We start from the raw sequence: 23,364 nt of genomic DNA, 5'->3' as shown, positions 1-23,364 counted from the left end.
CCTTCTGTCTGCAGGTGCTGCCTTCTCCAACAGCCCCCCTGCTATGCCAACGGATCGTTTCGAGTCAAAGATGCGTTCCCCCCCGCCCCTTGCTCACAACTCAGTAACGTTTCTCTCCTCTCTGTAACTGTATTTACACAAAACCCCATCAGAAAACACAGCCCGCACGTCGCGTAATCAAACATTTCACCAAAGCCGGGCTGTTATGCTCTGCGTTTCCTCAACTTTTTCCTCCTACCAATAACTCGCACCAGCCCGTACCACCGAACCTCAGCCACGCCAAAGCCACCGCTACCGAGGGGCTCGGCCCCGGCGGCGGCAGAGAGGTCCCCGAGGGGCCAGGGACCGACCCGACCGCCCCCAGCGGCTCCTGTTCTCTGTGCCTCGGCGTTTGTGTGCTCTCATCCCGGCGACAACCGTGCCCCGGCCCCTACCCCAGCCCCAGCCGGGCGGTGCGGCCGAGGGGCCCGGCCCACCCCCGGGCAGGTGCCTCTGAGGGGAGGAGGGAAAGGCCCAAGCAACGTCTCCCGGCTCGCTACCGCCGTCCCACCGATCCCTGCCACCCCCTCACCTCGTCCGCCACCGGCCGCGGCGCGGGCCTCCGCCGCCACCATGTCCCTCAGCTCGGCGGCCGAGACGCGGACGCGCTCCAGCCCCTCCGCCATCTTCCCCTCCGCCGGAGGCGGGACGGACGGCGGCCGCGCAGGGCCAAAAAAAAAAAAAAAAAAAAAAAAAAAAAAAAAAGGGGGGGGGGAGAGCGCCACCTCGCGCATGCGCGTTCGCCCCGGGGACGGGTGGTCGCGGACCGCGCAGCGCCGAGCACATGGCCGGGCCGCCCCGCCTGGCCCTGGCCGAGGTCCGGGCGGCGGAGGAACGGCTCCGGGGCCGGCTGCACCGCACGCCGCTGCTCACCAGCGGGAGCCTGGACCGCCTGGCCGGCCGACGGCTGCTCTTCAAGTGCGAGCTCTTCCAGAAGACCGGCTCCTTCAAGGTGCACGGGGACGGCGGCACTGAGTGGTCCCTCGGCCAGCTTGGGGGCAAAGGTCGCTTCTCGCACCGGAGAAACCCGCTTTCCGCCGACACTTTCCAGCCTTCGAAGCAGACGTGGCTCCCGCCGACCCGCACGGGGGCTGAAGCGCTTCCCAGGGCACAGGGGAGGCTGCAAGGAAGGAGATTCCCCACCTGCCCGCCGAGCCCAGCACGCCGGCTCCCGGGCACGGCGGCACTGAGGGTGCTGTGCTCTCCTTCCAGATCCGCGGTGCCCTGAGCGCAGTCAGGAGCCTCGTTGAGGAGAGCAAACGCGCTGGAGGCGGGCTGCCTCGGGCCGTCGTGACGCACAGCAGTGGGAATCACGGGCAGGCGCTCGCCTGTGCTGCCCAGGCAGAAGGTAACGCGTACACCGACCTCCAGCCCCAGCTCAGAGAGCAGACGGGCAGCAGGCAGAGAGCCAGGGGTAAACGCGGAGCTGGTAAATGCAGCTCCAAGCACCCAGCTCTGACCCCCCTGGAGATAAGCAGCAGTATCCCTCTCCTGAACGCATGTGGGAGCTACCGTAGGCAAGGCATGGCTGGCTCCTGCAGCGCTAACTGGCTGCTTGCAGCTTTTTGGCTGTCAGATTTGCTTCCTCTTTCATCACACAGGGATTCCCGCCTATATCGTGGTGCCCCGGACAGCCCCACACTGTAAGAAAGCTGCCATTCTCACCTATGGTGCAACGCTGGTGCCATGCGAGCCCAATGACAAGGTATGTCACAGGGAAGATTGGCTCGGGACACAGCACAGCTGGACTGAGAGGCAACCATCTGCGCTTTCCATTAGTCCAGAGCAGAGACAGCATCTCGCGTAGTCCAGGAGACAGGAGGAGTCATGGTGCACCCCAACCAGGAGCCGGTGGTGATTGCAGGGCAAGGCACAATCGCCCTAGAGGTACTGGAGCAGGTGAGGGAAACGCACAGCACGGACCTGGCCCAGGGCTCTGCTCCTTGTAGGCAGAGGCACAGCAAAAAGGGGTACCTGAGGTGCCAGAAGCAGTCACGCTTCCTTTCTGCACAGGCACCCGAGGTAAATGCAATAGTGGCTCCCGTTGGAGGTGGAGGAATGATCGCAGGAATAGCAGTTGCCATCAAGGTAGGCAACGGCTCATCCGGGAAGTGGTGGCTACATCTCCCCCTGGGAAGTGCAGGGCTCCCAAGACAGACAGCAGCTTTTCTCTTTAGAAACAGAGACACCCTGTTATGAAAATCTCTGGGTACCCGGGGTTTGCACGGCAGCAGCAGACAGGCACACACTAGTTTCAACTGAGCAGCTCCTCCTCTCCGCAGGCTTTGAGACCAGATGTGAAAGTGTTTGCTGCTGAGCCACGCAACGCAGATGACTGTTACCAGTCCAAGGTAAGAGGGGAACTGACCCCCAACCTTCACCCGCCGGATACCATCGCAGATGCAGTTAAAACCAGCATTGGACCAAACACATGGCCCATCATCAGGGATTTGGTTGATGATGTCCTGACAGTCTCAGAGGAAGAAATCAAGGTAAACGCTCCTGGCTCCCTTCTCACGGTAGCTGCCAGCAGGCAGCTGCCTCCATCCATGCTTTGCCCCTCCGCTCTCACCCCTACACTCTCCCAGGGCAGCACAAGCCCCTGCACACCACCACAGCTGTTCAACACCCACAGTCTCCAGCTGGAGAGGGCTGGCGGAAGCTCTGCTCTCCCTTCCCAGAGCGCTGCAGAGATGTGCACATGCAGTGCCCTCCGCAGCCCTGGAGCAGCCTGTACTTGCTGCTGGGATGACAGCTGCTTCTCTGTCCCGACAGCGAGCCACGCGGCTGGTGTGGGAAAGGATGAAGCTGCTGATTGAGCCAACAGCAGGCGTGGGAGTGGCAGCCGTGCTCTCGGAGCAGTTCCAGGCAGTCCCCCGGGATGTGGAGAACGTTTGCATCGTGCTGTGCGGGGGAAACGTGGACCTGAGCTCCCTGACCTGGCTCACAGACCTCCCTGGGAAAGTGGAATGAGAACGGAGCGGTGTCTCAAGTGACGGAAACCTCACTCTGAATTTGTACAGTCTGGGCTTGTGCGCTACTAAAAAACAGATAAAAAAACCCAAACATTTGTAAGTTTTTGTGGAGGGATAAGGGAAGCTGGCCTCAGTCTCTACAGCACAGAGCTGCTTGGTTCCACAGTAAAGGGTTGTTACCGGGGGGGCCTGGAAACAAAGCACTGCCTGTTCTCTGCTCCTCAGCTGCCCTGCTCTGGGACAGGCCTCCAGCGAGCTGGGCTCAGTCACTCTCCCCAGCTGCTACTTCACCTTTCTTTCTCAGCGTCACAATAACTTCCAGCAAACTCCTGTCCTTGATATAGCAAAATCCCTGCACACACCACTGTGGCAGGGCACAAGGGAAAGACAACAGCCCCAGTGGGCCAAGAGGTTCACCAGACAAAGGGTGCACACAGCTTCCCCATTTGGCCGCCTCAGCTGGCCTCCACCAAGACACAGGCACTTAGATGTTTTTTAAAACATTTTCCATTAAAATAAATAGCTGTAGCTGGTACCTGAGCAGCAGCTGGTGAGACAGCCGCCCCTGTACAGACCCCAGCAGTAATACGTCCAAGACATCAGTGCTGTCCTTGCTGTGCATGGGCTGAGAACAGCATCCGGGGAGCTAAGGCACAAACTGCATTAGCCATGCTGGAGACTTATTCCATTTCCACCTCCTGCACCGGCAGCGCACTCTCACTCCTCACCCACGGCACGGGCTCTGGAACATGGGGATCGTAAGTCCATTTAGGAAAAACGCGCTTGTAGAGGTTCAGCAGCACCGTATCCTGGGACTTCAGCTGTCCATCAAAATGGCACTTCATGTGACCATGGGTCCCTAAGCAGAGAGCAGAAGAGGCCATTAGCTGTCCCTCCTGGCCAGGATGACCACATCCTGCCCAGCATCACAGACAGAAATAACCAAATCAAACCTACCTAATGGCTCCTTAATGTGTCCTCTACGACCCCATTTTGTCCTGAGCTCCACTGGCTTAAACCACATCACATCCTCTGGAGATCAAAACACAAAAGGCAGGTAAGAAACAAGCTTCACTGTACCAACACAACTGCTCCCGCAGGGGCAGGAGTTCTGCTTCCACATCCCCTCTTCCCACCACAGAGATGAGCCGACCCATACCTCTGTTAAAGAACATGTATCGTACAACAGCCGTCTTGGTAAAGATCTTGAAAGGATGGCCACTGAGCACCAGTCGCTTGACAACAATTCTGTCTGGGTCCACAGAAAGCAGAGAACCCGTGGCGATGAGGTCGTGCATTCCTGCAAGGCAGAGTCACTTAAAGTACCAGGGCAGCACCACAGAAGGTGCCTCCATCAACTCCTCCCCCACCACAACCCCCTTCTCCAAATGGTTCCAGGCCCAGAGGTACCCCACAGCAGGGACAGACAAAGGTGCCAATGATATTGGGGATGGAAATGCATTCATATTCTCAAACAGCATGAAGGGGACAGCTTTTTCAAGTCACTTTCTGAATAGATGCACTCGGAAGTGGGGTATGGGAACAGCCTCCTAACGTTTGTTTCCCAGACACCACCTCCTCAGCACTTAGCAACTTACCGTTACTTCTCTGTTTAAAAAGCAGCACTGAGGCAGGAGGGAAAGTGATGGGAGCATAAACAGTCACCACCAGGGCAGCATCCGGCCGCAGGAAACGCTCCAGCTTGTGCTTATCAGCTAGGACAGAACAACAACAATCAAGTTTAGGCCAACAGCAGTCCTCAGAGCTCCGGGAAACCCCATTGAGCCCATTCTTCCCTGGCAAACAGGCTCTGTGCTTTAGGAAAACAGGTGACAAACACCCCTCCTCTGCTGGCGCAGAGCATCTGGGAACAACAGTGATCCTCTGAGCTACCAGCTCACTGCATGGAGCCTGCCACCACTTTGCCTGGACCAGTGAGCCACCTTGCCCAAGCCCTTCCACTCCTCACTGGTTAGTGCCTCCCCTGGAAGCCTCAGAGCCTAGTGAGTCTTCAGAAGAGTCCTTCAGCCAGGTTCAGACACCACGGCTAAGACATCACAGGCTTCCTGCCCTAGAAACCCCAGCCCCACCTCCTGGCATACCCATGCCCACCCCACTGGTCCCTCACAAACCTGAGGTGTGCTGGGAGAACAGGGGGGATGCTCGGAAGCGTCTGAACCCACAGTGAAAGATCAGTTCCTCCTTTGCCCTCACTGGCTCGCTGTTGCTTGGATGCCGACGCACCAGGAAATTCAACACGGACATCTGCAAGAGAGGCAGCACTGTGAGGGGCTGACAGCAGGGCTGGCCAGCAACAGTAGACAGAGTGGAAAGCAACAGGACTTTGCAGCAGAGAATAATGACCTTGCCAATGGCTTCACAAAGGACTGCCAGTCACCAATGCAGACACCTCAGCTAGGCTCAGACAATATAGCCTGAACACCTCTGGCACCTTCAGCCTGCTCTGACCAAAGGTAAGGTCCTACTTTGAAACATGAGCAATGAAGGGAGATTTCAGCCCAAACCCTCTGCAGGCAGAAGCTCTCCAACCCATGCAGCCTGAGGCAATCGGACAAGGAGCTGCACACCTACAAGATATCAGTGGGGACATACTTAGTCACCTTTTGTTCATGGGGAAGTAGCGAGAACAGGACTAGGGGCTTCCCTTCTTTGAAGCTCTCCATCACTGAGACAGGGACATTGCAGACATGAAGCGTAACATACCAGCCAACCTGCCAAGAGAGGATCAGTTGTGAATACTTCTCTCAACAGAAAAGTGTCAGAAGTAACACATGCCTGGGTTAGAGAGGGAATCCAGGAGAACACTATCATCTGAACTCATGGCTTCATGCTAAGAACCAGATCACCCAGCCACCTCCCTGACAAGTCTTTCCTATTAGGAGTAAAGGAACACAGTAGGGGAAGAGATCAGCAAGAGAAAAGGGAACTACCAAGGCTCCTTCAGTCTCCTCTTTCTCTATTTGCCGGAAGAGGTGCTTTCTGGTTCGGGAGAAGTCCTGGAACTGGAAAATCCTAGCATAATCCCTTGGAAGATTCTCTTTGGGGTCCCATGGAGAAGTCCGGAAGCTCTTCAGCCCCCTGTACTTCTGGAACCTAGAGAACAGATAACAGAAAAGACAAAACTACTTCACCAATCGAGGTGTGCGCCCAGCACCTTCTGTGGTCTGCAAGGACTCACACCTTCAGAGAGGGCAAAGCAAACAAAGCAAATGTTAGCCCTCAGAAAAGATCTTAGTGCAGAGAGAGCTAGAAACAGCAGCCAAGTCTCCAGACAACCCACCCTTCCTTGACGGCTCTGCCATCCCCCTCCCTCTCCCAGGTCAGGGCCCAGCTCTCCCTGCCGCAGGGAGCTGCCCAGGCCCACCCACTGCCCCCCAACTAGTGCCTCCCCTGGAAGCCTCAGAGCCTAGGAATGAGTCTTCAGAAGAGTCCTTCAGCCAGGTTCAGACACCACGGCTAAGACATCACAGGCTTCCTGCCCTATCTCACCAAACTAGACAGAAAGGCGCCTTCCAGCTGCTCTCCCAGCAAAGCATTCTGTTTCTTACCGGACTCTGGCAGGCACATCACGTGGCGTGTCCACTTCATCTGGAAACATTTCATCCATTCTCTCCTGTTTGTATCTCTCCAACATCTGTTCATCTTCCTCCACTTTCTCATCATACCGGTCATCCCGCAAGCAATCGGAAACAGTCATAGTCTCGCACTCCTCCTCTGCAGGTTCCTCTTCCTCCTCGCTGCTTTCTCCCTCCTGACACACAGGACAGCACAGAGCCTGTGAGCACACATGCTCTGTTGATGTCCATGCAGCACTGCAAATACTGCGTGTACTCACACAGCGTGACCCAAGTTACAGCACAGTCCCTCATTTCAGTATCTAACACCCCAAAGAAGCAACATGATACATGAGAGATTTAACAATGGAAATCCAGGCAAGTCCTGGCTCTGTGTTGTGCCCTTGCATGGAGCAAGCCAGGATAGGATTGTCCTAGAATAGGCAATAATACCCTGGAGATCACTTGCAATATCAGCTCTTGGAGGTACCTGGGAAACTGCCTCTTCCATCATATCATCATCAATATCATCCTCTTCATCATCATCACCATCTTTCTCACTGCCTTCTTCTCCATCATCCACAATCCAGGCAGCCTGGTACTTGGATGTGCCTTTGGGGACCTTCACCAGTCTCCTGTTTGTCTTCAGAGAAGCTGTAGATTCCCACCAATGGTTAATACAGGAACAATTCTCCTTTCCCTCAGCAACATTTACACCAGGACAGCCAAGATCAGCTCTAGACCAGAACTGCTGTTTCCCAGCACGGAATTTGCCAGGGCCCAGAAAAGGCAGCTAAAACATAACCCTGCTAAACTGCCAGGCAAACCACACAGGCTGCTACTCAGGTAATGGGACTAGGAATGGAAGCCCTGGGCTCCCAACTAGCGTGTTTCTTCACAGCCACCCTCAGCCATCCTGGTGATGGAGGGTTTCTAAAAACTATCTTAACAGGGACGAAGAAAAGGTCCAGAAGTATTGCTGCTACTCACCCTCTGCTTCTTGCAGTTCTTCTTCAGTAGGCCATGTCTGCTCCCCTTCCATAGGATCAGGAACCACTTCTGACTGCAAAGATTCCTGCTTGTTTGGATCTGCCTTCATCAGGACCTTAACATCTTCCTCCATCTCATCAGTACCATTTATAGAGTCATCCTGAAGGGCAAGAGCAGAGCCCCCAGGTGTGAATACATCCAACTCAAGCCAGCAATTGGTCCAAAGCAAAACTCCCTTCAGTATCACATTTATTATGTTGTAATGTAACATTTGTTATACGCTGTGGGCAAGGAATCTCAGCTTAGTGGCAGAACACAGGCTTACTGACTCTGATGCAGCGTCCTTTCCCCCTCATTGATCACATACACCCAGTTGTATTTTCCTGATTAAAGTTTACAAACATCATGTTCTAATGGGCCCAGCGAAGCCCTGACCTCCCACACACCTGTATCTCCATGTCCTGACTCCTCTTCTGTCCTTTAATCACTCGGGGGTTCAAAGAGAGAGGGTCGGGGGGGGCATCCACCTGGCTCATCTGGAAGTCTCCATGCCCCACAATATGCACCAGGCTGTTCACGTCGAGGGCCTGTCCCCGGACAAAGCCAGACACCTTCAAGGTCCCAACTAGGTCACTCTCCTGACCGGGCACAAACTCAGCAGCATAGGCAAGCAGGTGAGCCCGCCTGTCCCGAAAAGCAAGATGCCGCTGCTTCTGGGTGGCAAGGTGCCTCAGCAGCAGCGAGGACTCCTGCTCCGTGTTCAGAGAGAAGAGCTTGGCCTCAGGAAAGCGCTTTTCAATGGCTTTGGCAAGTTTCTTCCTAGCATCTATCCGCTTCTTAGGTGGCAAGTCAGTGCCCCCTGGGACAGCAAGAGCTACCAAACAGTGCATAAAACAGAGTTCAGGATCAGACTATAAATCTTGTTATACCCCTTTTACCAAGCACTGACAAACACTCAGATATCAGCAACCAAAGTAACCAAACCAGATTCACACAAGATGCAAAGACAGTTTCACAGATTCACAAGAACCCTCGGGACAGAAAAACGTGTCTTCAGAGATAAGATTTTGAGGCTAAATGAGACTGTGGAGATAAGAGCCCAGGAACTGAACTTAGCAAGGAAGCGTCTGAATCCCTTTTGTTCTGCATGCCTAGATAGCCATACAGTACTGACGCCACCATGCACCCAGAGACCTAAACCTAGAAAAGCCCTTTTACCTCCAGCGCTCCCCCACCAGGGTAGTAACACAACAAGGCAGCACGAGAATGGCATTCACCTGACTGATCTATGCTCAGAAACTGACCAATCAAAGACCTATTAACATACAGAGCTTTTAATTACTGCAACACTAAACCCTCATCAAGCACCCCCTCAACCTATATACCACTATAAGCACTTAATGTTTCTCACTTGCTCACCATAACTGGGGAGCCCCTGTGCAAAGAGGCAGGAGAGGCAGTGCTCCCCCACGCTGTCCCAGCCATCTGCAGGATCCAGGATGAACAGGAGGGAATCAGCAACCTTTGCTAGGTCTAAGACAGCGTGAAGGTCCCCTGCAGGCAAAAGACCTCCATTACTGAGGCTGCCAGAGGTACGGAGCCAAGAACCACACCAACAACAGCGTTTCCTCACCTGCCCGTGCTGTCACAAAATGCCATCGCTGTTTGAGTCGGGGGCAAAGGAGTGCAAAGCCACCAGTTCTCCCCTCATCCACACGGACAACAGACGAGTCCTGGCTCTGCAGCAAGCAGAGGGTGTCGTGGGCTGCAGCCCTGCTGTGCAGCGGCACCAGAACCACGAGGTGGGGGGGCCCATCCCTGCTGCCCAAGCTCCGCTTCTCCGCCAGCACCTGTGGGCACAACTGCAGAGTGTGAAACCCAGCCCGGTTCCTATTCCACGCCCCCCAGATCAAGACTGGATCCTCCGCAGCTCAGCCCAAAACCACTCGATCCACTAATGCTTCGCTTGCCCCAAACTGAACTGACCCAGGCACCCATTCTTCTGCCTAGCCTAGTTCCTCATCCACTCGCAAAAAAACCAAACCGGCTCGGTCCCCACGGACACATACCCACACCGAGACCCGCACCGCCCCCACTACCGCTCCCCACCACCCTCTCGCAAAGATCCGGCCCGGCTCCGGTTCCCCCGCAGCCCTCACCGCCTCCTTGCGCTGCCGGCGGAGCTGCAGCGCCTGGTGCCGCCGGTCCACCCTGCTGAGATCGCGGAGCCGCCGGCGGGGCTGGGCCTTGACAGAGACGCGGCCTGCGGGGACAGAACGGTCAGGAAGGCCGCAGCTCGCAGGCCCGGCGAGGAGCCCGACCGGGCCCGTCCCGCCTCACCTCCAGCGCGGCGCTGCGACGACCCGCTGTGCTTCCCGCCCTTGTGCGCCTTGTTCTGCTGCTTCAGCGGCCCGGGCCGGTGGGCGCCCGCCGCCACCATGCTGCCTCCTCGCTGCCTCCTCAGCGCTTCCGCCCGCGCCGATACGTCACTTCCGGCGCCGCGGGGCACGCCGGAACCGCGCGGAGCCTCGCCCACACTAAGATGGCGGCGTGAGGGACGGGGGTGAGCGCAGCTCCGGCCCTGCCCGCTGAGAGGGGGGGAGCGGCGGACCCGGCCCCCGGGGAGAGCACCGCTGCGGGGCAGGGGAGAGCCCCAGAGCCGTTGCAGGGAGGGAGGGAGGCTGGTGCCCGTCAGCGCCGCGGCGGAGGAGGATTGCAGAATGAGAGGCAGGAGCGACAGCCCTTCCTTCAGCGCTTTATTGATTAGTTCTTTGTACAGGTATTTACACAAGAGGAAAGCTGCTCGCCCGCAGGGAGAGGGCTTGTCCGCGCTCTGGAAACAGTCCTGGGAGAAGCAGCAGTTGAGGGAAGGCCCTCCCCGAGCCCCAGGCCCTGGGGCAGGCATGCCCTCCCCCCCAGCCCCAGCTCCCTTCCACAAAGACTGATGGAGTGAAAACATTCCTACGCTCCACGTGCCGCTTCGTCCCAGCCCTGTTTGGTACTGGCAGCGCTGGTCACCTTGGTTCTTGGCAATCATTATCCAGCCAAGACTGTTCCCAGACCCCAGGCCTTGGCCGTACCCTGCCCCGGCAGCACGTCACACCAAACATGCCTCGCAGCTGCAACAGCCACTCTGCCTGGTGCTGGCAGAGCCCCTGTCCCCAGGACCACACCGTCACTCAGGAATAAAACACTCTGCTTGTTACTGGAAGCATTAGGTCCACAGCACCCCAGAAACACGGGCAAGTGAGCAATAGGGTTAAACATTTACAGTGGTGTTGCAATTGCCAGTAAAGCTGAAGTCGGTAACGCAAGGGAGAGGCAGGGCAGCTGCTATTCCGATCCTGATTGAGCAACTGCATAGGAGGGAAAAAACCAGTTCCTACAGGTCCCTGCTTCCTCTGAACTTGGAGTCATCCCCCCCTTTTCCTCCTGCGAAGAAATCAGCATGACAGCAGCAACATGGGGTTGTCAGCCATGGGCTGTTCTTTACAGATCCTTTTCTACCCCTAAAAGCAGGCTGGTTGTCTAAACCTTTCAACTCTAAAAGCAATGTAGATAGCATGTCCTACCTGATAGGAAGGAAGACACAAAATTAAGAGACCGGTGACAGAAAAACACTGTTTAAGCAGTAGTAATTAAGTCTCTCTATACAGGTATCCACTGGCTGCGGGACAGCACGCAAAGTCTCTCCCGCTGTCATTTCCGAAGGCTGTTTGTCCATCAGCCGAGATGGCCCATAGCACTGCCACAGCACTGCCTTGCAGAGCCAAATGTGAAATGGCTGCTTAGAGAGGACTCAGAGGAAGAGGGAATAACTAGGATACTTCTAAATCAAGAAAAACAAGTCCTGTGAGTTAGTTATACCTTGTCATTTAAGCAAGACCAGGGAAAGGAGCAAGTTTTGAAACTTTCTGCCTAGGATTCCTATCACAAAGTCAACTATGTCTGCCCCCACGAGTCACCCAGAAGTCTGGAAACCCAGAGACAGCCAGAAGGGTCCCACCACGGGGGCTGACATCTCTTCAGATCTCTGCAATCCTCAGAGCTGCTGAGAGCCGCTCTGGCTTGTAAAAAGAGCTAACACCTGATTTGCACTGCGGACCAGGCCCTTCACATGTAAAAGCAAAATTCCCACAAATGCATACCTCCTAAGCTTACAGGTATTTTGCCGACCTGTGCAGTTCTGCAGGGCCCTCCGCACAGACTACCAAAATATCACAACCCATCAAGCTGAGCAAGCAGGAGCAGAAAGCCAAGCACCACCTCTCTGTGGCTGACAGCACTGCAGGTTAAAACAAGCTCTCCCTGCCAAAGCAGAAACTACCAGGGAAATACAGTTAAAGCCGCAGCGTGAGCGGGGAAGTATCCTCCGGCAGTTGGGATGCAGATCCCTGTAGTAAGGCAAGCCCTTGCAGGGCGAGGGCCCCCTTCAGCTCTCCTGTACCATCGCAACACGAAGCCAAGTGCTTTACACACACAAGACACCATGGCAGCCTGCTCAGCACCACCTGCCAACCCACCTTCCCCCCTCTGTGCTCTCTGACAAAACAGGCTTTGCATCACTCCAGCGCACAGCCCAGACAACCTGTGCAATGAGGAGTGAAGCTCACTGGCTAAATCCCAGAAAGCAGCTGCATTGCAGGAAGGCTGAGCTCACATTCCTGCTCCCTAAACCAGCATCACTGCTGCCTTCTGAAGCAGTGAGAAATCTGGGCTGACTCTGCTTTGCATGTGGACAAGGGGGAGAACAAGCCGGGGCAGGCTGGATGCAAAGCCTAGGCCTTGGTTTATAAAGGAAGACTGGTTGCAACTGGAAGGGCCAGTTTATTAGAGAAACCTCACATTGCAGAGAATTCACAACACATTGGAAAGGGTCCAGGCCTGCTGAGGAGGCCACTCTTCTGCAGCAGCACAGATCTACATCCCCCAGCTCCAACCCCAGCAGGTGCCACAAAGGGAAGGGTTAACTAGAACACAGCTTATGTTTACAAGCAGCCCGAGAGAGCCAGTATTAAAGTTCAAAAAAGCCTCCCCATTAGACAACAGTTAAAACAAAAATGGTTTAAAATGTTTAAAAGCTCCATGTTCTTGGCTGCAGCATAATGGGGAGGCAAAGGTCTACAACACACACAGGTCTCTGTGGGTCTCAGCACTCGGTCTGCTCTACCAGTGAAGGCCGGAGGGGGGGGTCTTCTCATCTTTGTTGCTTTCCAGAGAAAAGGGTGGGATTCGGACATCAAAGTGGGAGCCATCAGGCCTCTCAAATCGAAAAGTACCCCTGCAAAATAACGGCAGAGATCATGCAGAGGCCAGGGACGAACACAGCTAGGAATCATCAGCTAGAAGGTAAGACACGAGCTCTTCTATATCCTGCACAGGGACTCCAGGGCTGCATTTGCAAGGCCCATCCAGCAGCAAGTACATCTGCCTGCCAAGATGACTCATTTATTGGAAGACTCCTGGGCAGTTTACATCACATATCTAATATACATTTCCTGAATAAAGATGTCATGATTGGAGCCTCCAGGAGGTAAGCACCCTCCACGCATCTGCAGCAGTGTTTACCTAACTCCCACCCCACAGGAGACAGAACCATCCGAGCTACTTTTACAAACCGATTACACATAAACTCAGATTCCTATTTCTTGGCAGAAGCTCCACTGGTTAAGAAGTCTGCAACAACACGAAATCCTATCACAGATGTAATTTGGAATAGTTTCTGCTTTGCATTTCAGAAAGGGTATTTCAGAACTGAATCTGCCTGTCCCTGTACAAACAAATAATTTGTTTACTGCCCTGCACTACAGACAAATGTACTGCAGAACACGACATGGGCAAGAAGATCGTGGAGATAAACTAACAGGTTCTCATGATGGAGAGGACACAATCGAACACCAGAAGTCAAACTGAGCAGCTTCTGAGCTGCAGAACCTTTGTCTCTTTCTCTTCAGGAGACAGACAGAAAGTGAAAAACTACTAAATGAGCTGGTTTTATTCCCCAGGACATGCATTCAGGCAATTCAAAATGTATTAACGTGGAAAACAAGGGTATGTCCTACAGGCAAAGAGCTGCTCTCTTGCTTTTCCCAACTCAAAGGCAGTTCCAACGCAGCTTAACTCTGAAACAGATTTACTCAAAAAATGCAAGCTAGAAAGACCTGTGACAGAGAAGGCAAGAGGTGCCTGTGCATTTCTTATTCACACAGAGATGACACTAAATGTGCTAACCCATCTGAAATGCAAACAGAGGGAAACTGCTTGAACCCTGCAGCACAGCAAAACAACAACTCAGCTGAGCACTTTCCTAGCTGCAGTTATGGAAGGGGGGACTTGCAACACCAGTTAGGCTGAAGGCCTTATCTGGCCTAAACTGGGAATAACCCCACGTGCCAATTCCTCGTGGAAACAGAACCACACAGCTTCATGCAGGGATAGAATCAAAGCCCAGACCTCTCCAAAGAGAGGATACCAGTTCACGCATCCCTGCTGCCTAGGGAAACAGCAGCATGAAGCCTTGCCTCTTGCACCAAGGACTGAAAGGGACAGAAACTGAGTACAGCAGAAGATGACAAGAGAACCGCTTCATGTCTTTGCAAATCCAGTCTAGCATAGACCATAGAAGAAGGATAAATTAGCCTGGAACCTCTCTTGGTGCAGAGAATCAATAGATCATCTTCTCGCTAACTGCGATACTGCTATAGAGAAGCTCATAAAAATTTTAACTACCAAGTATGTCCCGTCCTGTTCAGTCCAATTCCACCCACCTTTCAGCCATAACTCCAGACTGCAAACTGCATCCCAGCTCAGCACTGTGGGGTCCTATATCTAAACCACTACTGCAGTAATAAGTGCTTCTTACCACATGTGACCACTGGATGCCTGCAGGGAGACGTGACTGCTGTACTGAAATGCCGGCTGTTCTTTGGATAAAACTGGCTCCTGAGAAGACAAGAAGAGACCACTCTGCATCAGCAGCGGATCTTAACATTCCTTACAGACAGGCATCAACAGGAAATTTATATTTTGTATTCACATAGCAAGAAGAAAATCAGAGAGATCCACACCTGAGCATCGCTACCAATTACAGAGCAAACAACTCACCCAGTGAGTAATGCCAGAACCATGTATTTTTCCAGTTTTCCCATTACCAGTCATTTAGGATCATTCTCTAATACTCGGTGTGAAGTTTCAGTTCAGATGAAAACCTTATGTGATTTTTTTCATTACCAGTTTCCTATTCCATCTACTTCTACTGCCCACTAAGCAATTTACTGGCAAATCAACCAAGCAAGAGGACTCCAGCAAAGGGCTGCACTTCCCAAGAGAAGCTACACAATACTTACCCTTCCTACAACACCACGGCCCCTGACCGTTTCCAAGGTGCCAGACAAGCTAAATATCCTCCAGTGCCGTTCTCGGAGTTGTACCACTTCGCTGTCGAGGTTCTCCAAGCGAATACAGTAGCGCCACTGGACAGAAGAAAGGCTGTTATCACAAACTGGAATCGGCTGCGAACAGTTGATAACCCATAGCTGATACTGGGAAACAGTTGCCGGGCAAGGGCTACTCTCCCTCAGAGCTTATCACACAGCAATGATGCCACAGCAAATAAACTCCTTCCCTTTAGCTGCTTCGTGAAACAAAAGGCACTTACCCAGTAGACATGGGAATTCTGGGCTTCCTGTCAAGAGAAACAAAAGACTTTAGCAGCTGCCCTTCAACGCTCAGCGCCAAAACCTCTTCAGCTGGCAGCACAGCACAAGCACAGGGGCTCTCGCTCCATGCCAGATTGACGCAGACAACTCACATGAGCACAAAGACAGCTGCTCTCCGAAGCAGTCCATCAGTTACCGCCTGGCACTGGCTCTGCTCTAGACATGTAATCATGAGGTGGGAGATTTGCAAGGATCTTGTGACTACGGAGGGTTGATCTCCATGTTAATTACACACTTTCTACAGATCTAGAAACACCTGTTTCATTGCCTTCGGGCACCTGTTTTTCTGACAAGGTTAGGACAAGCATCAGTTGGGCTCCACAGAAGCTGCAGTTCCACACCAAAACGTCCACCTGCCACGGCGCAGACTCCCCAGCAGCTGTGCTCGTCTGGACTTGGAAATCAAACTGCTGCGGTAATTCCCAGCCCTCCCACTCAGAAGTCTATCGGAGCCTCATTATTTTGGATGGTCCACATGAAGTTCTTACACTATAAAGAGCAAATCGTTATCAGCTAAATCCAGAAGGCTTTAGCCAAACCCTCTAACCCACATTAGAGCCAGGAAATGGGTAGATACCCACAGCACCTCATCACTGGGCAGGATAACAGATATGTCTGTTATTACAGGGCCGATGGCCTTGGGGCCCCCTTACACACACACCCATCTGTGACTGAGGCAGTAAAGGATCAATTCACAAGCCTTCCTAAATATCTTGCTAACAGAGTTCTGCAGAACAGCAGAGGGTATTTCCCATCCTACAAACAACAAGCAAAAGCCAATGTGCAGGAGCTGTTCTCCAAAAATGTATGACAAATCAGTTTCATGTTCATACCTCTGCTGGATGTCGTGACAATGAAATTGCAACTGTGATTAAAAAGTCATTTCTCCGGTAAGCAGAAAGTACCTTCAGTCAGTAAACTGGTCTTAGAAAAACATGCAAGTTAAGCAGATCGCAGAACTAACACAGTGACATGCAACACAGACCTACCCTCATGCCCATATAGAAAGGGATGACTGTGACGCGGATGTTCTCTGTGGTTTCTCGGTGTACATCAGAAAGCTCTAGCCAGGGGTGGTTCTTCTCCTGCCATGCACACAGTGTATCCCTTGCTACAAAAGGTGGAACTGTGGGGAGGGAAAGATGAGAGTTTATGAGGAGACTGTATCCAGAGTGCTCTGCTCTCAAAGCAACTCCTTTCACATAGTTACAAAAATCATTTAAAGGAGGCTTTACTGTGACAAAACCCAAACCAGACCACAATTTTTACACCGCATCTAAGACGATGGGTTCTGAGTACTTGTTATAGAGTACCTCAAGCATCTGGCTCTGAAGAGTTCCCTCTGAAGCCAGAAATTACCTTTTGTTTGGTCGTACATGAGAAACCTCTCAAAGAGCTCATGCTGGATGGGCACTTGATCAGTGGAGCTGTAGGGAAGGATATCTTCATGGCTTACATAGTCTAAACCTGAAAAAGAAACCCCAAAAGCCACTGAACTTCCCCAGTGAAGAGCAGCTCAGAAGTGTCCTGACAGAGAAATGGATCACACTACTGAGACATCAAGAAAAGGATTTTGGCAGCAGCAGCCTAGAAAGCAAGCATGGAGGAAAACAGGCCAGTAATAACCTTTGGCAGTGTTCTTCAGTGAGATTTTTCCATAGAATGATTTCTCTGATAAAGTCACACTGCCTGGGAAGTGACTGAACTGCCACAAAAGGACTTTGGGCAGGAAATGCAAAGGACAAGAAGAGATCTAGCTGTCCTGGTAATAAAGTAGAATAGCCTGTATGCAACAGGGTATGCGTATGGAATCTATGTCTCAAGAGCACAAAGTAGGCATGCTTATGTCTGATCAGTCTGCCCAACTTCCATCCATCCAAAAGGGCTTCATGTACTTTAGTCATTCTGTTGTTTCTAGCACAGCCCTAAAGCACAGACAGATCCACTAAGTAATGTCCTGTAGGAACTGCTGCTTCACTGGCAGAAGCTGACTGTTGGTGACTCTTCTGACCTCACCTCGTGACAACCCACATCTCCACAGAGGGTATAGGTGCATTTTACTCACCTGGTATGGCATAGAGGGCTCTGCTATCATCGTGATTTGCCAGGAACGTCACTGCTTCTGTCTGTGATCTCTGGGACTGAGAAAAAGGAAGGTTTATGTTTTCCTGTGTGGATTGTTGTGGGCCAGTTTCCAGTCATATTTCAGTTTACTGTTGTGGTTTCTAAAGTGTGTAATGTTTATTTTATTTAACCAATTCACTTCAGAACATCTCTCCTTAACTCCTCTAGACTAATTCTCCACTCAAACAAGTGAAGAGCATTTTCAGTGCTGCGACCCACATTCATAAGGACCTGTGTGCAACAGAATAGGAATGCCAACAGGATAAGGAAGTGAGGTTGGAAAAGGGAAACATGATCCAGAGAACAGTGATATGACATTCCAGATTATCTTTCTCAGGGAAAATATGACTTGAAGAACAAATTTGTCCTAAAATTCTAAACAAGCAAGTTAGCCATCAGAGCCATTTTCTTTCAGTGCCTGTCCATCTGAACCATTCAGAGAGGAGAAGATATTTGAGTTTCAATACCAAGATTATTGGTTACTTACTATATGTGGACAATCCCGGGCATCTATTAGCACCTGATAGTAAGTGTGCGTTTTGCCCTTGACCTCTTTGGAACCATGGCCTGCCGCGTTCTCGCTTCTAAAAAGAAAAGCAGAACACTGAGCTCAAGCACAGGATGGCAGCAAACTGTTGTTACCAAGACCAAGCACATGCATAAACAATGATTTTTATTTTTTTTTAAATACATTTCGCAGTCTGTAATCATTCAGTTTCATCCAAATTAAACTCATGTCAGCCACCCACACAACGACAGATGAGCTAAGATGACAATCAATGGTGTTTGTCACAGGCACAACAGCCCTGTTTTCAGACGACTCAGAAGTTCCTTCTGCTCAGTCCAGTCTCCTATTTGGGGTAGGTATTTCTACTGCCCTCTGATTCTCTCTCTGCTTACTCCTCATTCCCTCCCGACTCCACATGCACACTTGCCCAGCACACCTCGAACATAGGCCAGGGAAAAATGGATGGAAGAGGGGAAAGAAGTGAACAGTGACCCAGTTCACAAGAAGGATGAACTTGGCCTAGTGGGTTGAACCTGTCAGCTGGCAGCTGACAAATCCAACTCACCGGCAATCTACAGAAGCAGCAGCCTGCAATTTTAACACAGGAGCCTAGATCTAACTCAAAAAGGAAAACACAAAGGTGTTTTTTTATAGTTTAAAAAAAAAAAATCACGCTGCTGGCATTTTTTTTATTTCCTTCATGTACACTCTCACCCTTCATACTTCCATCCTGTCTCTAATTAACACAAAATTAATACTCATGCAATGTCTCTTCTTTAAGCACCTCTCTTCTAGTTTACGTTCATGCAAAACAGACCCATACCATTGTCCTCCTTAAAAAGACTTGTTTACCCCAACCAGGAAACTCGATACAAAATGTAAACGTAGCAGTACAACAGCATATACACCAGAACATATCCTTACTTTTCTGCAACAGGAGAAGCCACATCTCGATCATAAAGCCTGGCTTGCCAGGGAAACAGGACTATTCCTCGATAGCCAAACACACTGTGAAGAAATAGCTGAAAGGAACAAGTAATTGCATTTGAATACACAGCAAGCTTTAATCAACTTAGACACAACAGAAAACATGAAGCCAAAAGCCCTTTTCTGATAGTATTTAAAAAGCCTGTCAGCTGAGGTAAAACTAGAAACATTTACAAAGTGTATCAATGCATGGGATGGGAATACAGGGAGAATCACCACTGTGCAAACCCAGAGCAGAAACAAAGAGGGAACACAAGCAGTCTGGGATGAGAGAAGAAATTCATGTCATCTCTACCCATAAAAGTGAATGACTAAACCAGTAATAAAGTACTAGAACAGCAGAAGTGCAGAAAGGAGACCAGCACGGGAGACACCGCAGAACGGAGAAACAGATCTCCAAGGCACAGGCACAGAAATTACAACTTTAGTTCTTATTTCTCAAATTCAGTGATTGTCTCTTCTGTTCCTAGAGGGACAAAACCCTTAAATAAGGCCAGAGGAGCAAATACCATTGTAGGAACAGTTGTGTTATGCTGCAGATTCTTATCAACTTGCTACTGTCAGATGACTGACAAACTGCAGACACAGCAGAGACAAGGAGCACTGAACTGTGAAACTTCTGGCCCTCTACTACAATGCAGCAGCCTCCTTATAGGTAAATCACTCAGCTACCTGATCTCTGTGGAATAAGCCTGCAGGGTCAACTCCGCTCCCCAGAACCGCTTACCTGTCCCGTCTCGTATTTGCCGTGCTGCTTCGGTGCCTCAAACACCCCCACGGTCTCCAGCACTTTGCCCTCTGGACGGTTTCTAGGAGCAGAGAGGTAGTTTGGTGAGTGTGCAGGGGCTGAACCAGCCCCTGGGCCAGGTGGCACACAGCACCCGAGCCCCAGGCGCTGGCCAGGCTGGAAACCTCGCACCTCCCTCGGATACCACGCAGCCCCCCGGGGGCCCCGCTACGCACTACGGTGCCCAGTCCCCCAAACCCTTCCCTGCTCCCCACCCCTTTGCCAATCTCCCCTTTCCCAACGGCCCTGGACACCCCCCTGCCCAGCTGCCCCTTTAGCCCAATCTCCCATCCCCACCCCAGCCACCCCGACAGCCCCCCAACTCCTTCCCGGTCTTCCCTCAATGACCAACAGCCCCCCCACACTCACCTTAAACGCTCCCTCAGAGCCCCTAACCCCACGTCCCCACCTCAAACAACCCCCTCGCAGCCCCCAACCCCCCCCGACAGCCCCTCCACACCCCTTTTACCCCCCCCAACACCCCTAAACCGTCCCCCCCCGGGCCCAGCCCCCCCCTCCCCGCAGGCCTCACCGCGACGAGAGGTGCCGCCTCGGCGGCAGCAGCAACGGGACGGCCGCGGCTCCCCCCGCGCCCAAGGGCCGCAGCCCACGGGCCGGGGACGGTTCCCAGAGCGGCAGCCCACGGGCCCGGCACCGGCTCAGGGCCGCCGCCACGTACCGCCGCGCCGCGCAGCCCGACATCCCGCGGCCGGGCCCGACCCCGCCGCCCAGCCCACAATGCACCGCGCCTTGACCCTTCCGCCCAACCTCCGCTTCCCGGCGGCCCCCGCGGGGGCGGGCGGCGCCGCTCTAGCCCGCCGTCGCGCTCTATGGCGCTCCGCGTCGCCTAGGCGACGGCGGCCGGGCAAGATGGCGTCGGCGGTGCGGGCCGGGAGGCGGCTGCGGCAGGCGGTGGAAGGCGGCGAGCTGGCGGGGCTGCCCGCCGGTCTGCGGGCCGAGCTGGAGGCGGCGCTGGCCTCCGACGGCGCCCTGGTGGCCTTCAGCCTGCTGCGGAGGCTGCACGCCGCGCTGCGGGAGGCAGGTAGGCCGCGCCGCCCCTGGCGCGACGGGCCGCGACCGGCCGGGCCGCCGTTAACCGTCGCGTCCCCCACCCGCAGGGTCCCCGTTGTACCTACACGAGCTCCTGGAAGGCAGCGAGATCGACCTGCCCGAGGTGCCGGTGCCGCCGCGGGTAGGTGAGGGCCGGGCGTGGGCTGCGGGGGACGATGGCGGCCGCCGGCCCTCACGGTGGCTCTGCTCTTCCCCCAGAACCCCGAGCTGGTGGCCCGGCTGGAGCGGATAAAAGCCAAGCTAGCCAACGAGGAGTACCGGCGAATGACCCGCAACATCACCGGCCAGGTGAGGGGCCTACTGCATCGCCTGCTGTCAGGATACTTTCCTCAAAAGCACGGCCGTTAGCAACCTGACAGATAGCAAAGGAAATTTGCCCCTTACAGTGAGTGCAGCACAGAGGGAATGTGGGCAGGGACTTGAGGAGTGCACGCTGTAAATGCACGGGGACAACAGGTACGGTGTTGAGGGCAGAGGTAGGACAGGGCTATCAGGATAGTGAAGTAGAAGAGATGCTGACTTATAGAACAGCTCACCATGCCAAAGATCTCGGATTTTGATCTGGGAGACTGAGCACCTACGGTAAATGTTTTACTGGGAGTATCTGTGCTGCCTTTTTCTGAATGGCTAGATTTTCCTCATAGTTTTAAAATTAGATCATTCCTGCCAAGGTAAAAGCTGAAAAAACAGGGTAATGTTTGGGTACTTGTTCTTTCCCAGAAAGAGCTGAGATCTTTTGGCACGGTGACCGTTTGGACAAGCCAGCATCCCTTCCTGCTGGCATTCCTTGTGATCCCATCCTGCTACCCCTCCCCCACACTGTATCCGGCATCCCTGTGCATTTAAGACCCTGCACGTATTCTCTTGTTGTGTTAACTCTTGTGGGAAGATCTTTTCTCTCTGTCAAGCTTAGCCACTTCATCTATGAAACAGAGTGGTTTTAGCAGAGCTGGGTAGTGACAGCAATGCTCCTTTCAAACAGTGGAGAAGTAGAGGAGTATTCCCATATCTGTGTGCTCATCACGTTCTTCCCTGCCTCCCCCTGCCTAGTATCTGGTGTTTGAAATTGTGTAACCACATCCGATTTGACAAAGAGCCTGCAGAGCTTTACAACATTTAGTTCTTGCCAGCTGCCTGAACACGGAGGACAAGGTGAGACCCTTTAGTGTCTCTACAAAAGACAAACCTGCAGCAGAGAACCCACATGCAAGAAAACACTCTGGGAAGTGCTTTGATAAGAAATGATCCCCTCTCAACATGCTTGAATCAGAACAGAAGCAAAAACCCAGAGAAACGCCCGCAGCCCACCCGACCGCTGCCAGGGGCCCCCCCCTCAGAACTTCTGAGTCTTGGGGACAGGATAGGGCATTGGCATTGCTTTTATTATGCAGTTAATATTAAAATACAACCAATCACAAGTTGTTTTAATCCCTTCTTTTAGGAGATGAATGGGACACTGGCTGAATTTGGGAGGCAAGGTGAGTGGCTGCCTGTCCTGCTGATGTCTGGCAGTGTGTACTTACAGGTCAGTCATGGGAACCATCGCATCGCTAGCTGTTGACATTAGGCAGCCCTTCCCTCTCCAAATATCTCACTGAAGGTTTTAATGCACAAAAGTGTTCCTCGAGTAAAGGAGCAGCCTGTTGGTCCTTCTCATAAATATTTTTGGAGGCATAAAGCATGTGAATCCTCAAGTATTCCTGTAGCCCAGCTGAGGCAGCCACAGGATTACAGCTTGTCCCCAGCCCTACTCTCCAAGCCTTACCTAAAAGCACAATCATCTTTCCCCCTTCTCTCCAGTTCGCTCTGTTAAAGCCGTTGTCATCACCATATTCAACTTCATTGTCACTGTGGCGGCTGCCTTCGCCTGCACGTACCTGGGCAGCCAGTACGTCTTCGTGGAGACCGCGGCGGTGAGTGACCCCGCAGCCTTGGAGCGCACTTGTGGCACGCTCTGGGCTGGCCAGGCAGGAGCGGCAGCTCGACCGCACGCACAGCGTCACTTATCTCTCTTTTTGTGTCCCCAGCGTGTCCTGTCAGCGGTAATTGTGGCCTCGGTGGTTGGCTTGGCCGAACTGTATGTAATGGTGCGGACGCTTGAAGGGGACCTCGGGAAACTATAATCGCACGTGTCCCTGTGAACTGCGGCCCTCGTGCTGGAGGCTTTTGCCCTCCCGAGGAGTCATTAATTTGGGGCAGGTTTATCTTCTACCATCTGTTTGTACCTGCTGCTGTTACCGGGAAGGCTGCTGTGTTCCTCAGGCCTCATCCTTTGCTTCCCGCTCCTTAACATTCCTGAAATGAATTGTGGATTAAAAATCCTGCAGCTGCATAACAGAAGAGGGAACAGCTGTGGACTCTCACCACCCCAACACAGAGAGGGGCATTAGCTCCCACCGTTCCCGTTCTCCTGCGAAGTTGCTGTCCTTTTATTCTGGAAATAAATAACATTGTGTGTTTGCAACCTTCTTCCTTCCTGACGGGAGACGTCCGTTGTTATGCGGAACGCCGAGCTGGCATCTAAAAGACACCACAGAGAGCTGTGAATCTTCCCTCTCCCTCTGCATCCCGCATCCTGCTCCTGCCAAAA

The 23,364-nt window shown here is 52.9% G+C and overlaps 5 protein-coding genes and 2 non-coding genes across 13 annotated transcripts in view; 2 read left to right on the top strand and 5 right to left on the bottom strand.

Annotated features, from left to right (window-relative positions):
* The window catches only part of SMG6 (SMG6 nonsense mediated mRNA decay factor), a 117,795-nt gene extending 114,162 nt beyond the window's left edge, over positions 1-3,633 (bottom strand). For 2 of the 4 annotated variants that reach the window (XM_049803722.1, XM_049803723.1), the window contains exon 1: positions 572-671. In XM_049803722.1, the coding sequence (XP_049659679.1) occupies positions 572-665 (94 nt within the window). In that variant the 5' untranslated portion in view covers positions 666-671. Of the gene's footprint in view, positions 1-571; positions 672-1,704; positions 1,780-3,550 lie in introns of those variants that run through there. The other 2 variants (XM_049803724.1, XM_049803725.1) reach the window with 2 other exon arrangements.
* SRR (serine racemase) lies at positions 791-3,105 on the top strand. 2 transcript variants are annotated; one of them, XM_049803736.1, is made up of 7 exons: positions 791-991; positions 1,252-1,387; positions 1,641-1,744; positions 1,819-1,938; positions 2,053-2,127; positions 2,322-2,531; positions 2,815-3,105. In XM_049803736.1, the coding sequence occupies exons 1-7, from the start codon at positions 824-826 to the stop codon at positions 3,010-3,012; spliced, it is 1,011 nt and encodes a 336-aa protein (XP_049659693.1). In that variant the 5' UTR covers positions 791-823; the 3' UTR covers positions 3,013-3,105. The 2 variants fall into 2 exon arrangements, with proteins under 2 accessions (XP_049659693.1, XP_049659692.1); XM_049803735.1 differs by having other exon boundaries at positions 1,819-2,127.
* TSR1 (TSR1 ribosome maturation factor) lies at positions 3,504-12,230 on the bottom strand. Its single transcript, XM_049803726.1, has 15 exons — positions 9,920-12,230; positions 9,739-9,842; positions 9,213-9,429; positions 8,999-9,133; positions 8,026-8,453; positions 7,580-7,739; positions 7,080-7,243; positions 6,584-6,786; positions 5,966-6,128; positions 5,636-5,746; positions 5,147-5,279; positions 4,613-4,729; positions 4,174-4,314; positions 3,972-4,046; positions 3,504-3,873 (listed from the first exon to the last, which is right to left on the bottom strand). The coding sequence occupies exons 1-15, from the start codon at positions 10,614-10,616 to the stop codon at positions 3,695-3,697; spliced, it is 3,027 nt and encodes a 1,008-aa protein (XP_049659683.1). The 5' UTR covers positions 10,617-12,230; the 3' UTR covers positions 3,504-3,694.
* LOC126040131 (small nucleolar RNA SNORD91 family) lies at positions 4,995-5,084 on the bottom strand. The gene has a single exon (XR_007506550.1). It is a non-coding gene; the product is annotated as a small nucleolar RNA SNORD91 family (small nucleolar RNA).
* LOC126040130 (small nucleolar RNA SNORD91 family) lies at positions 6,422-6,514 on the bottom strand. Its single transcript, XR_007506549.1, has one exon. It is a non-coding gene; the product is annotated as a small nucleolar RNA SNORD91 family (small nucleolar RNA).
* A 156-nt stretch (positions 12,231-12,386) lies between the features above and the next one.
* Positions 12,387-20,451, bottom strand: POLDIP2 (DNA polymerase delta interacting protein 2). The gene is made up of 11 exons (XM_049803737.1): positions 20,236-20,451; positions 19,644-19,725; positions 18,854-18,951; positions 17,909-18,005; positions 17,363-17,438; positions 16,657-16,764; positions 16,287-16,423; positions 15,237-15,263; positions 14,926-15,051; positions 14,442-14,521; positions 12,387-12,860 (listed from the first exon to the last, which is right to left on the bottom strand). The coding sequence occupies exons 1-11, from the start codon at positions 20,403-20,405 to the stop codon at positions 12,746-12,748; spliced, it is 1,116 nt and encodes a 371-aa protein (XP_049659694.1). The 5' UTR covers positions 20,406-20,451; the 3' UTR covers positions 12,387-12,745.
* Positions 20,452-20,496: 45 nt separating this feature from the next.
* On the top strand, positions 20,497-23,238 carry TMEM199 (transmembrane protein 199). Of its 3 annotated transcripts, none has more exons than XM_049803740.1 (6): positions 20,497-20,745; positions 20,822-20,895; positions 20,973-21,062; positions 22,216-22,299; positions 22,575-22,687; positions 22,802-23,238. In XM_049803740.1, the coding sequence occupies exons 1-6, from the start codon at positions 20,574-20,576 to the stop codon at positions 22,818-22,820; spliced, it is 552 nt and encodes a 183-aa protein (XP_049659697.1). In that variant the 5' UTR covers positions 20,497-20,573; the 3' UTR covers positions 22,821-23,238. The 3 variants fall into 3 exon arrangements, with proteins under 3 accessions (XP_049659697.1, XP_049659695.1, XP_049659696.1); XM_049803739.1 differs by having other exon boundaries at positions 20,509-20,745; positions 22,216-22,252; XM_049803738.1 differs by having other exon boundaries at positions 22,216-22,252; positions 22,575-23,238.
* Positions 23,239-23,364: the final 126 nt, after the last annotated feature.

This window comes from Accipiter gentilis, chromosome 6 (assembly GCF_929443795.1).
Source record: "Accipiter gentilis chromosome 6, bAccGen1.1, whole genome shotgun sequence".
Classification (NCBI taxonomy): domain Eukaryota; kingdom Metazoa; phylum Chordata; class Aves; order Accipitriformes; family Accipitridae; genus Astur; species Astur gentilis.
Note: the sequence above shows the minus strand (reverse complement) of the source record. Positions and strands in the feature narration are given on the sequence as shown.

Excerpts from the sequence above, each read along its gene's own strand:
- SRR (XM_049803735.1), top strand. The coding sequence starts at position 824 with ATGGCCGGGCCGCCCCGCCTGGCCCTGGCCGAGGTCCGGGCGGCGGAG. Across the intron at positions 1,388-1,640 it reads CTGTGCTGCCCAGGCAGAAG|GGATTCCCGCCTATATCGTG; the intron begins GTAACGCGTACA and ends TTCATCACACAG. Across the intron at positions 1,745-1,818 it reads CATGCGAGCCCAATGACAAG|TCCAGAGCAGAGACAGCATC; the intron begins GTATGTCACAGG and ends GCTTTCCATTAG.
- TSR1 (XM_049803726.1), bottom strand. The coding sequence starts at position 10,616 with ATGATTGCCAAGAACCAAGGTGACCAGCGCTGCCAGTACCAAACAGGG. Across the intron at positions 9,430-9,738 it reads GCCGGCAGCGCAAGGAGGCG|GTGCTGGCGGAGAAGCGGAG; the intron begins GTGAGGGCTGCG and ends TTGTGCCCACAG. Across the intron at positions 6,129-6,583 it reads GATGTGCCTGCCAGAGTCCG|GTTCCAGAAGTACAGGGGGC; the intron begins GTAAGAAACAGA and ends TCTGTTCTCTAG.
- POLDIP2 (XM_049803737.1), bottom strand. The coding sequence starts at position 20,405 with ATGTCGGGCTGCGCGGCGCGGCGGTACGTGGCGGCGGCCCTGAGCCGG. Across the intron at positions 19,726-20,235 it reads AGGCGGCACCTCTCGTCGCG|AAACCGTCCAGAGGGCAAAG; the intron begins GTGAGGCCTGCG and ends CTCTGCTCCTAG. Across the intron at positions 15,052-15,236 it reads AGAATTCCCATGTCTACTGG|TGGCGCTACTGTATTCGCTT; the intron begins GTAAGTGCCTTT and ends TCTTCTGTCCAG.
- TMEM199 (XM_049803738.1), top strand. The coding sequence starts at position 20,574 with ATGGCGTCGGCGGTGCGGGCCGGGAGGCGGCTGCGGCAGGCGGTGGAA. Across the intron at positions 20,746-20,821 it reads CGCCGCGCTGCGGGAGGCAG|GGTCCCCGTTGTACCTACAC; the intron begins GTAGGCCGCGCC and ends CCCCACCCGCAG. Across the intron at positions 20,896-20,972 it reads AGGTGCCGGTGCCGCCGCGG|AACCCCGAGCTGGTGGCCCG; the intron begins GTAGGTGAGGGC and ends CTCTTCCCCCAG.